Raw genomic sequence first — 16,607 nt, 5'->3', positions numbered from 1 at the left:
ACCGCTGACTCAGTGTGACTTCAGCCCTGTCACATCACTTCTCTGAGCCTCAGTTTCCTCATCTGTCAAATGGGACAGTGACAGCACCGACTTCACCGAGGTATCTCGAGGATTCTGTGCAAAGATCACGCAGGCAGTCGGCACCCGGCAGGCAGTGCGATAGGCGGAGCCACCACGACCGCTATTGGGGTTACTGTCAGTGTCATTGTCCAGCTCCTCAGGCTGACTTATTCGGGGAGGGGGAAGGGTGACTTGCTTCAGGAGGGGTAGGGGTGGCCGTTCTGGAGCGAGTGCTTCCTGAGCAGACCCGCACTGGGAAGCTTCAGGAAAGGAGAGACAAAGGCCACAAGGGAGCAGCCCTCCTCCTGGATGGGAGGAGCTCGGGGAGTCAAATGTTCCTGTTTCTCAGCAGCGTCTATCTGTTCTACAACAAATACGGCGCCTTCTGCAAAAAGAAACATGCATCATGTGTAATAAAGGGAGAAAGTACTGATATGGTCTTAATGGTGCCTAACCCTTCCTAGCTTCCTCGCTCTGCTTCTGGGCCTGCCCCGCAGCTGGAGTCAGAGGTGAGCGGCCCCTCCCCAGGCATCCTCACCCCCCAGCCCTCTCGCTTCACACGCAGCCTCCTCTCCCCAGCAACTCCTCAAGGGGAAATGCCAAAACATTCTTGGAAAATGAGGGCCTATTGTGCTCAAACAATAGGCCCCCGAAGACTGCTTCCTACCCAGGGATAAAAATATTTACAGGAAAAGAAAACGGTTACCCCTACCATGCACCTCCCCCCACACACACACACACAGTGGGCTTTGCCCAAGTCACAGAGCTGGGCTCAGTGGTCTATATTTAGACTGGGGCCTACTCTCGAATCCCCATCTCTCCTAGAAAGGAAAGAGCAGACAGAGCTCTCCCGACACCCTGGTCAGACCCTCACTCCCACCCCCAGGCCCCTGGTCTGCAGTCCTCCTCTCTGCTTAGAGCCGGAGCCCAGGCTTGGGCAGTGGGAGGCTGAGGGCACAAGCTCACCACCCAGGTGGGCCTGCCCGGGCGAGTGGGGCTCAGCAGAGCCCCCAAGTCCACCCCTAGATCCTGGGACAGCCTGTAATGGGTAGGTGGTGTGGGTTTGGGTTTTATTTATTTATTTATTTATTTATTTTTGCGGTACACGGGCCTCTCACTGTTGTGGCCTCTCCCGTTGCGGAGCACAGGCTCCGGATGCGCAGGCCCAGCGGCCATGGCTCACGGGCCCAGCCGCTCCGCGGCATATGGGATCCTCCCAGACCGGGGCACGAACCCGTATCCCCTGCATCGGCAGGCGGACTCTCAACCACTGCGCCACCAGGGAGGCCCTGGGTTTTATTTTTAAGACTTTCAAATGGCAGAGTCACATATCCACTGGAAGGTTTGCAGGAAACGAAACGGAACCCGACAGCCCAGGCCAAATATTTTGGACTCTGCAAAGCTCTGATGCCACGATGGGCATCTTTGGTAAATGGTGAATGGTTAGAGCACAGTCCCCAGGCTCTGACAGCCCGAGTTCCAGTCCCAGCTCCCCGGCCCACAGCACGGGAGCCCAGACAGGTGACTCCACCTGTCCAAGCCTGTGTCCACATGTGGGATGGGGACGGCACTAAATCACAATCCCTATGAGCAGTGTCGTACTGGCTGTATGAGCAGTGGCCCACACAAAAGGACAGCTGTTTTTATTATTACTATTACTTGTATTATTATTAATTGTACTGTTATTTATTGTATTATTATTTCTTTTTTTTTTAAGAGGAAAGGTCATTTATTTCCTTACTTATTGATTTATTTATTTGCCACACCTTGCAGTCTGTGGGATCTTACTTCCCTGACCAGGGATCGAACCCATGTCCCCTGCATTGGGAGCACAGAGTCTTAACCACTGGACCGCCAGGGAAGTCCCTGTATTATTATTTCTACCAAAAACAATTTATGTGATGATGATGATGATTTCTAGTATTATATTGTTATCATGACTTAGCCTCACGATGGTCAGTTTACTGAATGACAAAATGGGACCAAAGATTCCTCCTTTTCAGGGACTGTGGGTGATTTCATCTTACTCTTCCTGCTTACATGTTACTTCTGTTTTTCTTACCACCAATACTCAACCTTGTGGGTGTTAAAGGCGTTTCTTATGCAGAGTAAGTGCTTAGCCATCAGGGAACCCCATTTCTGTCTTAGCTTATTGGGACCCAGGTTGCCTGTGACATTTCCTTCCAAATAGGGGAGCCATTCCAGTTCTGCCCACTGGAAGCAGCTCACCTGGGCTGGGTCCAAGGCCATCTTCCCTATTACACAGGTGTGCTCCTGCCAGATACCCAGGCCAGGCCACATCTGCTGTCAAAGGGTCGGGAGGGTGCCATGACATCAGGAGACCAGACAGTCTTTTCTGGGCCCCAAATCAAAGGGAGGTGTGACGCTCTGAGAGGCTCTGACACACAGCCTTGACCTCCCCTCCACCCCAGGCAGGCTGGGGGTCAAGACAGAAAGAGACTTTGGTCAGGAATCTGGAACCTGGCTTGAGTCCTGTTTCCACCACCCTGGGCCAGCCATTTAAAGGCTCAGCTTCGGGCCTCTGCACGTGCCATTCCCGTGGTCTGATATTCCTTCTCCCATCAGGTCTTGCACTGAGATGGCCCTTCCTCCAGGAAGCCCTCTTGGGCCACCCAGACAACTCAGGCCCCACTGTCTGAGTCCACCCTGTCGTCTCCTTCACAGCGCCCACTTTATCGTGTAAAGGGCTGTTTACTGTCTCCCTGAGTGTCTGGGGGCAGCACGGGCAGCGTGGCCCCAGCACCTGACCCGTCACAGTCAGTGTGTGTCCCGAGTAGGGGGCCTGTCTCTCGGCGGAATCCTTTAGTCTCAGTGGCAGCGCTCCCACTCCACTGACTGGACGCCTCCAGCTGTTCCTCCTGCTGAGATGACACCAAAGGGTAACAAATCCTCAAAGCCTGGTCAAGTGATACCAGCTCCCACCCCTTTGGTCTCGTGATACACAGGCGCATCTTTAGGCACTTGGTTTTGGGGGGAGGGTGGGGAGTGGAATGAAACAACTCCCAGGGGCCTCTGCGGGCTCTTCCTCTGCTCTGCCCCCTCCTGTCGCCCCCTGCACACCCCGCTGTGCCCACGCCCCTGCCCACACCGTTCCCCCTTCCAGAGACGCCTTCCCAATAATCCGAATCCCACCTAGCCTTCAGAGCACCACGTGATGCCCACCCCCTCCACAAAGCTGTTCTCTCCTCTGGCCCATGACTCTTCCCTCTGGGCACCATTTCACAGACAGAAAAACAGGCTCAGCAAGGTTACCCAGCAAGTGGGGACTCACACCCCCATTTGTTCTCTCACTGAATCCTCATCCTCCTCTGTGCAGGAGGTACCCATGTGGCAGATGAGGAAACAGCCTTGAAGCTTACATCAATGGCCCCGGCCACCAGTTAATAAGAGGATTTGAACCCAAGGCCCCCCGAGTTCTTTCCCACCAGACCACGGGGTTCCAGCCTCCATCCCTCAGCTATGGCACTGCCCCCGGCCCCTTGAAGCCTGATCACAGGATGACCCGGGCAGCCCCAATGAAGGCGACAGGACTGGGGGAGGAAGCTGTGGCGAGGTGAGCAAGGGTGACTTCACAGCCCACCAACCATGGAATTCAGCCACGAATGCCCCGAGCCCCAGGCACTGGGGTTGGCTGGCTGACCAGTCTGATCCCCAGAGAGAAGCTGCTGGGCGCTCTGCCAGGGACCACCAGCCAGGAATAAGTAGCCTCTGGGCTGCCACTCAGCCACTCCAGGGCCGGGCCACCTGCAGAGGAGGGGGGCTGGCACCCCTCCTCCTCATCACCCCTCCCTCTGCCACCTGCCCGGACATCCAGTGGGCAGAGGGTGAAGGTCACTGAAAGGGAATGACCCAAGTAATGGGACATGCAGTGCCCTCAAACAGGACTTCCCCGGGCTGACACAGGGCCCCTGCAGCACCCCCAGAGGAGCAAGGGTTGGCCTCTCACCCCAAGTGCTCAGACCCAGGCCTGGCGGCTTCCAGCTGGGAACCCTGAGCCCCACCAGTGCCCCGGCTAGTCCCTCACTTCCTCGGCACCACTCCCACCCCCAGCCCCATGCCAGGGCCGACCACAGGATCCCCTCCCCAGGAGGCTCTCCACCTTGTCCGGCCCATGCTGACCCCCAGGCTGGAGCCAGGCAGCTTCCAGTCCTCACTGGACAAATATTTACGGTGCAAACATAATCCTACCACTGATAATAGGATAATGACAAGGCCAGGGATGATGAGTGTCAGCCAGCACCCGCCCAGCCCCAGGCGCCCAGCAGACAAACCTCTAATCCTCACAGCCACCAGGTTCGGGAGGTGTGCTCATCCGGGTTTACAGATGAGTACATGAGGCTCCACAGGGGAGGTAATAGCTCGCGGGCACACAGAGCGTAAGAGAAGGAGCTGGGCTTGGACCAGGCCTGTCAAGATGACTCAGAGCCCCAGCTCTGCTGACAGAGGGGCTGGCCCGGGGGAGTTGCCCACGGTGCTGAAGGGGCCTCGACACCACCACCAGGTCACCTGCCTATTCAGAAGCCGGGTGCGGCCCTTAGAGACCACCCAGCAACAACGGGAAACCGAGGCCACGGAGGCCGCCCTGCCCCTGGCCCAGCACCTCTCACCTTGCGCCAGAGCAGCTGGGCCTGTGGTGCCCCGGTGCCCTCGATCTCATGTCGCATGCTGTTGAAGAGGGCCACACCATACTGGTCCTCGTAGAAGCGGAGGAACTCTGTCAGGATCTTCCCGGTTTTCTCTGAAAGGGAGGGACAAAGGGGCCATGAGGTTGGTGCAGTTGTTTCCGGGCAGCAACCCTGCCCCAGGGAGGGCCACCCACCTTGTCCCAAATCCCAGTTCATAAAATTGTCCGCATCTGCACTGCATTCCTGGTAGGGGTGGTGCATTTCCCACACACACGTGGGTGAGCTTCTGGGTGGGGAAAGGGGCAATGACCCTGACAGAGAAACCACCAAAGACACGAGAAACCAACAGACATGTGAAAAGACGCTTGGCCTCACCAGCCAGCGAACAAACGCAAGCGGAACCAAGATTCCGTTTTCCCCTGTCAGACCAGCCAGGACCAGCCAGGACGAGAACAGGCACCTTAACCAGATCTGGGGCAGTGGGGAGTTGGGACGGTCTTTTTGGAGGGGGACCACAGCTGCGTGCACAGTTCCAAGGGTGCATGGGTGCCCTTTGATGCCGTACTTGCTCCTGTAGGAACCCAGCCCACAGAACTCACACAAGGACAGCAGGCATCTATGCACCAGAAATCACCAGAAACAAGCCAAGTGTGCACGCGGGGAATGATTCAATACCTAGCAGTTCACCCAGGACGGTCAGAAGATGAAGGGGACCTAAGTACAGGTACCAGCAAAGGGAAGGTGTCCGTACTCTGCCACGTAAAGAAAACAGTGCTACAGAATCCCACACTGAACATCATCTCATTTAAAATTATTCCTGTATGTGCGGATGAGTTATTTATGCTTGGAGACCTCCAGAAAGAGGTCCCAGAAGGCAGCACTCCAGGCGGTTAAGGGCGGCGCATCCGGGTGTGGGAATGAGAAGCAGAGAACAAATTTCATTTTCTGCTTTATTCACTTGTATAGCATTTCAACTATTTTATGAGCATGATTCTTTTCACAATAAAAAAATAAACATTCTAAAATCAACTCATCTACCAAGTTAACAACCCCTTTGCTTTCACTGGCTGTTTGCTTCTCTCTTCGGCTAAAGCAGTTTCTGAACAGAGAAGGAGAGTACTGGGGCGCCAGAGCAGGCCAGCACATGCTGCCTGGGCGTCCCCATTTACAGATGAAGAAACTGAGATCCAGAGAGGGCTGTAACCCACGCTGAGGGCGCCTTCTCCTTGGGCAAGGCTTGCCGGTCCTGAGTAGCTGCAGCTCGAGTCCTGACCTGGGGTTCGTGCTGACCCACTGTGCGGCTCCCCTCTCTGGGCCTCAGTTTCCCCCTGCACACTGTGAGGACCCGACTCGATAATGGACGGGCCCTACCACCTTGGACAGTCTTGGATTCCAGGTTCGAAAGACCTGTTCCTTTCTCAGAGGAGAAGGGGCTGATGTGACGCCGCCCCTCCCATGGGTGGCCTCTGGATACCGAGGGCACCCAGCCAGGACAGCATTTCATTTAATCCTCTCAACAGCTCTACGGGGTACAGCTGGTGTTATCCCAAGTTACAGAGGACACCGAGACTCAGAGAGGTTAAGTCACTGGCACAAGGTCACACAGCTAGTTGAGTGGCAAAACTGGAATGCAGTCCTGGGGCCCAGCCAGGAGGTGGTGGCTGCGGAGGAAGGCTGAGAGCAGGTGCCACATCCCACACCTAGGGTCTCGGGCAGGCCCACCCCCTCCATTCCTTCCAGAGGCGGCTCAGCCTGTGGGTCCCTCTCCACAGGCCTGTGCCCCCTTTTCCTGGAATGAGCTCATGTCTGTTCAGATTCTGTTTGGGGGGAGGGAGGGGAGAACAAATGAGGAATTTGCTTTGAATTCAAAGCTTTTGAATGCTTTGAATTTCTTAAAAACTATAAACCACCAGAACTCTCTCAAACACCACGCGAATTGTTTTGAAAAATGATGAGGCGGGCTGGGGGTTGGGGGGGGTGGGGAAGACGAGGTAATGCACTGGAGCCAAACAGAGAAAACAGGACCGTAGACAACAACAATATTGTAATCGTCATCATAATCGCTCCCTTTTATTGAGTGCTAACCCAAGCCAGTGGGTGGGCAAGTTTCACATGCAGGATCTCAAAGCATCTTCACAAAAACCCTAGGGAGTCAGTGCTATTGTTTTCCCATTTTAAGGATGAGGAGGCTTGCAGACCCAGCACTGGAGAGCCAGGTTCTCAGCCTCCAGCCCAGGGTTTTGCCCCAGCTCTGCCACAAACAGCCGGACAGCCAATGGGCACTCTCCCAGCATGCAGGATGGGGAGGCTTGGCCCTCGGATCTCAAGGGTCCTTCAGCAACAGCTCTAGGATGCCTGACTCAGCCCTGATGCACCCAGCCTCAGACACAGCGTTATTTCCAGAAGGACTAGAATATGCCCTGATGCATGGGAAGCCAGGCCCGGGAGGAAGCTGCCATCCTGTGTCGGCACTCAAACCCAGGTCTGTCCGACTCACAGCATGTTCTCAGCTGCCGGGTCAGCGAAGCCCAGGCATCACGTCCTGGCAGGGGAGGGCCCAGCCAGAAGGCCCAGGCATCGCCCCGTCGAGGGGCACACCAAGGCCCACGTTGGGCAGGGCTGTGGGTTGAAGAGGAAGCCAGGGGAGGCCGAGGAAGTGAAACAGAGAACGAGGTGACCCAGATGGAGACAGAAAACGAAGGTGAGACGGACAGGCCTGATGCATCCAGGCTGAGAGGGGCAAAGTAGCAGGCAAGAAGGAAATTCATCCTTGACCTCTCACGCTGGGCTGCAGAAGAGTTAGCCAAGGGGTGCTGTGGGACCAGGGTCCAGGAGTAGAGGGCGCAAGGAGTGGGAGAGGAGAAGTCACCCGGCAGAGGGTGGAGGCGGGGAGAGGGTACAGGCAGAAATATGGGTTGCCTCACTCGAAGGAGTAGGAAACGAGAAGTCAGCCCTGTGGGCGCTGCACCCACAGACAGACTGCGGCAGCCCTGATTTCAGCCGACCGCCATCCCAGGCACGCCTTGCTACCCAAACTCGAGAGCCGTATAGACCTGGACCTGCTTTCAGATAAACTCTTTGCTACCTGAGATTCCAGAACCAAACAGATCAGACAGTGTGGGGTCTCTCAGTACCCAAATCTGCTCTCCAACCTGGGAGCCGAATGGATTGGGATAGGGAGGGAGGCTGGCCTCTATCTAAGGACTGAGTGCAAAGCCCGGGAGGGCGGGCCTGGCACAGACAGGGGCTGAGCAAGGGGGCTGCCCACTCAGCAAGCGGTTCCTGAGTGCCCACTCCACGCCACGCCCCAGGGGTTGCGGACGCTGCCGCCCGCGCGCCGGCTGAGAGATTAGGGGCTATAGGAGGAGGGTCCCGGCAGCGCCAGGGAACTGGGTAGCTCAGCTGAGGTTTGGCAGCAGAGAGAATGCTGGAAAGGGAAGACGGTGAGGGAAGAGGGCCACGGGATGGCTTCTTGGCAGCCCGGAGCACATTCTTGAGAGATGTCCTAAGACAACTTGGGAGGAACTGCCACGTGCTGGTACAGAGGAAGTGCCACAGGAAGACAGAGGATGAGGACTCGGGGGGCTGTGCAGGGGGGCCTAGGGGTCAGGGCTGGAAAGCCCTCGGAGAGGCAGGTGGGGGAGGGGGTCCAGTCCCCTCCAGGAGCAAAGGGCTCCCAGAGGAGGAGCCCCGAACAGAGTCCCCAGCAGCCTCTCTGGCCGGACGCCGCGGAGGAGGGTGCAGGTGGCACTGCAGCCCTGGAGAGGCAGCTCCTGCCTGCTGAGCTCGGGGGCCACGGCCCAGGCAGCCCCCTCCCTGCAAGGCCTGCTCAGCACCCCACTCTCTCCCTCCTTGCCACCCTGCAGCGGCGATCTCCCTGGAGCTGCCAGAGGGGTTTATTGACTCAAATCTCACCACGCGGCCCTGCCTGGGTGTCCACGGGGGGTCCCCGAGGCCTCAGGTACCCCTCTCTCCTCCACACCTACCTGTACCAGCTCTTCCTGCCTCTTCCCAAGGCTTCGGGAGACACCACATGCCAGGGATTTGGGGCCTCATCAGCCCAAAGGGGACTGTGAGCCAGAGAGGGTGAGGGGCTCACCTGAGGCCACAGAGCCAGACCAAGGCAGTCGGGGTTCTAGTCACAGCCTGCTGACCCCCTCCTGGTCCCGGCTCTGACCACTGTCCACAGGGCCCCACAGGGCATCCCTCCTCGCAGCGGGCAGAGGATAAGTAGGTTGTGGCCCATGTCCAGAGGCAGGGCCGACCACAGGGGTCCCTGGCCCGGGAACTGGGAGGCCCTGGCTAGTTGGAGCGATGCAGTTGCTGCTGGGAGCTACGGAGAGATGCTGGGCTGGAGCAGTCTGAGGATGAGCGCCGGCCTCACCCACCCTCCACACTTTGTCACACATCCTCCCTCCTTTCCTGCACTCAGACCCAGATGCTCTAGGATAAGAAGGTAGGTGGGTACTGACGGAGCCTGCCCTCCAGCCCCAGGCACTGTGAGGTCAGAATCCCAGTTCTGAAGACCCAGCCCCACAAGCTGCCTAGCTCTCTCAGAACCTCAAGTTCCCCATCTGTAAAATGGGCATAACTGGTGGGTCCAGTTCAGGACCTCCATAAATGTTACTACTAATCACAACCATCATGCTCAGCTTGTAACAATAGTAAGGACTGTTTGAAAGTTTTTTTGTCTTTTTTTGGTGGTACGCGGGCCTCTCACTGATGTGGCCTCTCCCGTTGTGGAGCACAGGCTCCGGACGCGCAGGCTCAGCGGCCATGGCTCACGGGTCCAGCCGCTCAGCGCATGTGGGATCTTCCCGGACCGGGGCACGAACCCGTGTCCCCTGCATCGGCAGGAGGACTCTCAACCACTGTGCCACCAGGGAAGCCCCTGTTTGAAAGTTTTATTAGCAGGCATAACTTTCATAGTTTGAAAAAATGCAATAAAGACTTTTTTTTAAAAGAAGCAGGAGGAGAATTGCAAAATAATAATAATGATAAGGATCGGCAGGTCTTCATCAAAGACCTGAAAAAGGGAGCGCTCCCCAGGAGGAAGGAACTGCACAGGCAAGGTAAGGGGGCGGGAACACCTGGACCGGTGCAAGGACCATGCAGGAACCCAGGTTCCCACCTGACCCTGGTGGGGCTCCCTTGGCATAATCTTCAGCCTCTGCGAGAGCCCAGAACTGATCTCTGGCCCCTCTTGTGCCCCTTTGCCAGTATAAGCTGCAGAATTAGGAGGTAAGCTCATCCCACTCAGACACATGGCCCAACACACACACACACACACACACACACGTACGTCTTCAAATGGCCCCGAGGTGAATACAGGTAAACCCTCCATTTACAGGTGTATAAACCAAGGTCCAGAAAGATTAACAGCTCATGAAAAGTCATCTCACTCATCAGTCAACAAAAGCTCCTGAGCACCTACGTGGGGTTGTCATGGGACTACCTGCGGGGGTCCTGATACCCTTATGAAACCAAGAGGACAGCACATGAATTCTGGGAATCTGTGTGCAGCCACCACTGTGCTCTGCGACCTCAGGGAGCCACTGCCCACCCGGGGCCTCCACCTCCACGCAACATCTGCAGCATGAAGGCAGTGGGCTCCACTCGGATTTGAAGAGGCCACTGCCCAGGACATGGAGGCCAGGGTGAAATACACACAGACACACACACACACACTCACTCATTCTCTCTCACTCTCTCTGGCTCTCTCTCCCTGCCCACCGCCCTAGGGGCTGTTTTGGAGTCTTTTGTTGAGCTGGTTGAATAAGGGATCTTGCATCTGTATCTCTGGTTCTTAGGATGGCTCTGCCCCCAGATGACTGGAACCATGTCTCCAAAGCCTGTACCCTTTGGGGCCATCGAGGGTGACCCAGAGGGACCTCCTTACCAGCCAGTCTTCCTGACTCTGCCCCCAGAACTAACTCCCAGAGTTGACTGGGGTGCCTTTCCACTGAGGACTTGTGTCTGTTCAACAGCTCAGGTAATGCTGATAGATTGTCACCCCCACTTTATAGATAAGGAAACTGAGGCTCAGGGTGACTTGGAGACCTTCTGAAAGACACTTAGCCTAGGGAATTCCCTGGCAGTCCAGTGGTTAGGAGTCCACACTCTCACTGCTGAGGGCCCTGCTTTGATCCCTAGTTAGGGAACTAAAATCCGGTAAGTGCAGCACAGCCAAAAAAGAAGACACTCAGCCTAAAAGGGGAAAGAGGTGGGTTTCAAACCTAGTCTCACATCAAAGCCTACACATTCCCCCACCTCGTAAAGCCTCTTCATTCCCAACACAATTTCCAAGGCTCTGCCCTACACTTTCTTGCTGGATCTCTGCCTGTTCCCTAGAGGCAGGCAACATAGGCTTTACAATCCCCATTCTACAGATGAGGAAACCGAGGTTCAGAAAGGCAAAATGACTTTCCCAAGGTCAAACAGCTGGTGGCTAAGAGCCAAGGCTGAAGTCTGGGCTCTCCAGCCCCTACCTGGTCGGAGCTGGCAGGGACACTTCACTCCTACTGGGTCCTCATTTGTCAATCTTCTGTGGACCTCAATCTTCCTACTTGCAAAATGGGTGGGTGGGTCCCTATTGGCTCAGCTGATCTAAAATCTCAAAGATGAACTAATCAGTACTGGGCTCACCCCAGGAGCTGACTGGGATGCTGGCCTCAGCACCATTTCTTGTTTTTTTTCTTTTTTAATTTATTTATTTTATTTATTTCTTTTTGGCCATGTTGGGTCTTTGTTATTGCGCGCAGGCTTTCTCTAGTTGTGGCGAGCGGGCGCTACCCTTCGTTGCAGTGTGCAGGCTTCTCATTGCGGTGGCTTCTCTCATTGTGGAACATGGGCTCTAGGCGCATGGGCTTCAGTAGTTGCGGCACGCGGGCTCAGTAGTTGTAGGGCACGGGCTTAGTTGCTCCGCGGCATGTGGGATCTTCCCGGACCAGGGCTCGAACCCGTGTCCCCTGCATTGGCAGGTGGATTCTCAACCACTGTGCCGCCAGGGAAGCCCTCGGCACCATTTCTGAGCTGCTCGTGAGTCAGCTCTGAGTGGAAGCTGACCACAGCCCCCCCTCGGGCTGGACAGAAGAACTGGGGATGGGCGGTGCAGCAAGACCCAGCATCACCCCCACTTGCAAACACGGCACCGTCTCCACTGGGCATTCAGGCTCTGGGCTCAAGTTCCAGCTCTGCTACCAACTAGCTGTGTGACCTTGGCCAAGGTACTTCCCCTCTCTGGGCCTCTGTTTCCCCCTCTGCAAAACGGCACAACAGTATCTGCCTGCTCAGGTTCTAAGAAGATCAGTGGCTAACTAGCATAATGCACGTCACCCTGGCAAGGAGGAGGCATGCTGCAAATGGGGGCTCCTGTAAAGTGCCTCTTGTCTAAGGTTCCTCTAACCCAGAGAGAGGCCCTTGAAACAGGTGGCGCAAACCCTGGCCTGCCCCGGCCCAACCCCAGGACCAGCACCACCAGCGGGCAAGGCGGCCAGAAGAATGTTCATCTCTGATTTTCCAAACTGACAAGTTACGGATCACGGTACTTCCTGCACTCAGAGAGCGGGGGCCGGTCAAGAACTGGGGAGGCCCCAAGGTGGCCTGAAGTCCCCTGGTTACTCTGGGGGCCACTGTGCTCAGAGAGAAGGGGCTTGCTGAGCTGAGGATGGGGGGAAGGAGTGCAGAGGTCCTCGGAGAAAAGGGCCCAGAAAGGTACCTTCCGAGAGCCTCCAGCGCCAAGCTAAGGAGATGCTTTGCCTTCTCATGGCCCTCCCAAGCCCAGCACACGCCACACCTGTGCTAAGCCTCTTACCTCGATCATCGCCCCCAGTCCTCAACTCAGCCCTGGGGCAGGTAGTGTCTGAATTGGAGGAATGTTTAAGGCGCGGAGACGGAGCCCCAGAGAACGGCCAAGTCCCTCAGCCGGGAAGCAGCAGAGGCAGGATCTGAGCCCAGGTCTGGGACCCCCTCTACACTGACAAGGCACCAAGACGAAGAGGACGCTCTCCAGCCAAGATCACATCAGCCCTGTGCCAACCATGGGGGCTTCACGCTGGTCCCGGCCCTGGATTGGCCCGAGCTGAGGGCACTGTGCCAGACCCATCCCTGGCTCATCCGGTCCCTCCAGTGGGCTCCAGGGACATACCTCACCCACGAGCCCGGCCCGTTTCAGGGCTGAGAGATTTGCCAACTGAAACCAGGAGGGCAGCACCCTGTAGAGTGGGGCAGGGCCACAACCGGCCTGCCTGGTTCCCAGAGCCTGGGGGAGCAGGCCCGGGACAGGAAGGTGGGGGAGGCGACCGGCGATACCAACCCCACCCACCCCAGAGCCAAAGGGACAGCAGAGGCAGAGTAGGGGTAGGGACTGAGTTTCCCTGTGTCACAGAGTTGTCCGAAGTACCACCATCTCCATCACCTGCCTGGCACAGCCAGGGAAGCTTGAGGTCCAGAGCAGTGGTGACACTCTCCTAGGGTCACACAGCATGTCCTGACAGAGCTGGGTCGGCATGCCAGCCCTCAGTGCCCGGCCCAGGGCCTTTCTGCTCAACACCCCTATTATTATTACTAACACGTAACAGCAACAGCCACTTACTCAGCAGCTCCTCTGGACCCACGATGGCGCTACACATTACACGAGTTACTCTATGTGTTGTCCCCACTTTACATAGAAGAAAACTGAAATTCAGAGAGTTTAAGTGATTCCTCCAAGGACACACAGCTTATAAATTATATGGACCCAGAACAGTCTGAGTGTTAACAGGGAACAAAAGTTTGGGCAAATGCATCTTACCTCCACCTTCCAGACTGCCAGCCCCTGGGGCGCCCCACAGCACTGGCCCTGTGGGTGGCCGCCAGCAGAAAGGCCGACGGGGCTCCTGCTCAGGACCTGTAATCCGGGGGGGAAGCTGGCAGAAGGCAGGGAATGACAAGCCCCATCAGCCAGCAGGAGAGGAGGACTGGCAGCGCACCCGTGAGAAGAGCCTGAACCAGCAGCTGGAACCCTGAAGAGCCAGGAGGGGACACGACAGCTGGGTGCCCCCGGCCCAGGCCAGTCCTTGTCCATAAGGGGGACAGCACCCAGCGAGGGCAAGGGACTGATCCAGGATCATCCGACTTCTGGAGCCAAGAGGATTCCCACCCCAGCCGTGTCCTGCTCCCCAGAGCAAGGCCATCAGGGTGAGGTGGGTGTCCTAGCTGCCCAGGGGCGGGTCGAGAAGCCAGTACAGCTCAGCCCACCTCCACACCAGGCCGCTCCCATCTTACCCCTGCCACGGTCTCCAAATTTCTACCCCCTCGGCTCCCGTTTCCCTCTGATCCTTCCCACACACAGGAACCACGGGGATCTTTGTTACAGCTCTCACCCTGAATCTCCCCTGCTCAAAAATTTCCATGGTTCCCACTGCCTTTAGGACAAAGATCAAGCTCCTCGGCGTGCCCGCAGACCCCTGGGTGCCCTTCCTCCCCGTGGGGTCCCTCCGGGTCAGGGACACCCCTCCCTTCTCACTCTCCACTGCACCATCCCTTCCCCCGGGAGGTCCCCAGGCTGGGTGGGACCTCCCCCTCCTCCTGTGATTGCACAGTGGGTAAGGCCTGTGCCCTGTCTCATACCCCCAGGCAGTACCCACCACATCTGGGACAGGACCTGGCACAAAGGAGGAACAGGAAGGAAGCCCCGAGCGAGAGGCCAGAGGCAGAGGTCCTGAGCCAGGGACCCTGCCCCGCCCTGGTGGGGAGCCGCCGCCCACACTGAGCAGCACAGCTCCGCACCCGCCCCAGAGATTCCTCACCACAGAAAGGGATGCCCGAGCCAGGGCCGCGGCTGGGTCCCGGGGCCACGAGAACGTGCACCATGCTGTCCTTCCTCCCTGCCGGCCTCAGGTGCCCCGCAGGGACCCTCTGCTGGGTCACCCCTTCCCTGGGGCCAGTTATGAACAAGGAAAAGCCTCACTCTGTAATCCAGCAGCCCCCAGCATGCCAAGGCCCGGTAACAATGGACACCTGATGGTGCGCCAGCTCCGTGCTTCAAGTGGGACATCAAGACAGCCCCGAGAAGGAGGGTCCTCATCACCCCCGAGGACAGAGGGGGAAACAGAAGCATGGGGCAGCTAAGGAGCCTAGCCGGCCTCACACACCTGGTGAGGCAAAATGCCGGCTGGTGACGCCCAGTACCCTGCAGGGGGATTTGCCACACTTTGAGCCCTGGCAACAGCCCTAGGAAGTGGGTACAGGTATCACCCCCACTGAGGACACAGAAGTTGTGAGGCCCAGTGGCTTGTCCAAGGCCAGCCAGCTGTCAAGTGGAGAACCCCAAATCCAAGCTGGGACTCGAACCCAGGCTCTCTGGGCGGTGGAAACATACCGGAGACAGTCACGCGAAGCGCTTTGTAAAGGATCTCGCTGGACCCCAGAGACCAAGGCTCATCCATCACCGAATTCTCAGCACCTGCCACGGGGCCTGGCCCACTGCCGCCCGCAAACACATCACGCCAAATCCCTCCCTCCCCCCACAATGTCCCACCTTCCCACCTCCACGCTTTCACTTGTGCTGTGCCCTCTGCCTGAAGCTCCCTTCCTCCTCTTTTCCACAGTTCAAACTCTTAGCCAGACTTCAGGGCCCTACTCAGACATCATCTCCTCCAACACAATGCTTTGCAGTTTCCCATTTGCACGTAATTATAATAATAAGTGGGGCATGAGCTAATGCATGTAACATTTAGCCCAATGCCAGGCACGAAGGCAGCTCCCATCTATGTTAGCAATTATCGTCAACATTATTTCATTCAACCTTCACCCAGATTTATTGTTAAACCCACTTATAGATGAGGAAACGGAGGCTCAGAAACGTGAAGTGATTTCCCCAACATCACACAGGCAAGAGCAAAACCAGGACATGAAGCCAAGCCAGCCTCTGTTCACCACTCTACCCCAGTACCTAGAACTGTGCAAGTCACAAGTCAGGAGTCCCTGTTGACTCTCTGGCAACATTTCCAAACTCGCCTGGCAGCTCCCCAGGTCAGGGTGGCATCTCGGTCACGTCTGTATCCCAGGAGCCCAGCGCGGCACCAGCCCTGGGAGAGGAGAGTGGGTTTCTCACAGAGGCAGGTGTGTTCTGGGGCCAAGCTCGAGGCAAGAAGCAAACCCGGGGCTCAGAATGGCCTCTCTGGGCCTTAGTTTCCTCGTCTGTAAAATGGGCATAAGGTGATAGTTTCCCCCTCCCTCCTCACTCAGTGACTAGGGGTCCTCGGGAGATGTTAGCTTCTGTCGTTAACAGTCAAAGCACCCTCAGGACATGCTGGTTTTGCTGCTAACAAAGGGCCACGTGAGCCTTATAAAGGTTCGTGGCTGTGATCTTAACCTCTAGCACCTGTGGAATCCCTGCCCTAGCGTGTTCCCTCATTAATGGGCCAGGCACATACGCTGGTAACAGGCCACCGGACCTGGGAAGGGCACTCTGAGATCAAGTCCAAGCTCCCCATTGGACAGATGGGGAAACCAAGGCTGGGGGAGTAGGGGAGAGGCAGCCAGGGCCCCCTAGCCTTGCCAGTGGCCCAGCTCCTCCTGAGAGCAGCCTGGGGGGAGGAGTCTGGGGCTTCAGCACCCAGTGGGAAAAATTGCCTCTGGTCTTGGGGTCTCTGGCCTGGATCCCTCTCCCAGAGCCCACCCTCTCCGCCTGGCCATCTCCTCCCCCTCCTCCCCAGGCTTGGATGTCACCTCCTCAGGACCACCCCCGCCAGGACAAGTCCAGTGCCCCGGAGTCTCCACCACCACAGCCTTGGTGGTTTTTGCAACCACCGTGACTGTCTGGGGGGGGGGCAGGGGGGCGGTGGTGACACAGAGACCCAGCGCCAGGCTGACGTCTGGCCCAGCCGGGTGCTCGACAAACGAGTGCTCAATGAACCA

At 57.1% G+C, this 16,607-nt stretch overlaps 1 protein-coding gene across 1 annotated transcript in view; it reads right to left on the bottom strand.

The window, feature by feature from the left end:
• The window catches only part of NIBAN2 (niban apoptosis regulator 2), a 51,688-nt gene that overhangs the window by 15,559 nt on the left and 19,522 nt on the right, over positions 1-16,607 (bottom strand). Inside the window, exon 2 of the mRNA XM_082613015.1 lies at positions 4,689-4,819. Within this exon, the coding sequence (XP_082469141.1) occupies positions 4,689-4,819 (131 nt within the window). The remainder of the gene's footprint in view (positions 1-4,688; positions 4,820-16,607) is intronic.

Source organism: Mesoplodon mirus, assembly GCF_964341445.2.
Source record: "Mesoplodon mirus genome assembly, chromosome: 1".
Lineage (NCBI taxonomy): Eukaryota > Metazoa > Chordata > Mammalia > Artiodactyla > Ziphiidae > Mesoplodon > Mesoplodon mirus.
Note: the sequence above shows the minus strand (reverse complement) of the source record. Positions and strands in the feature narration are given on the sequence as shown.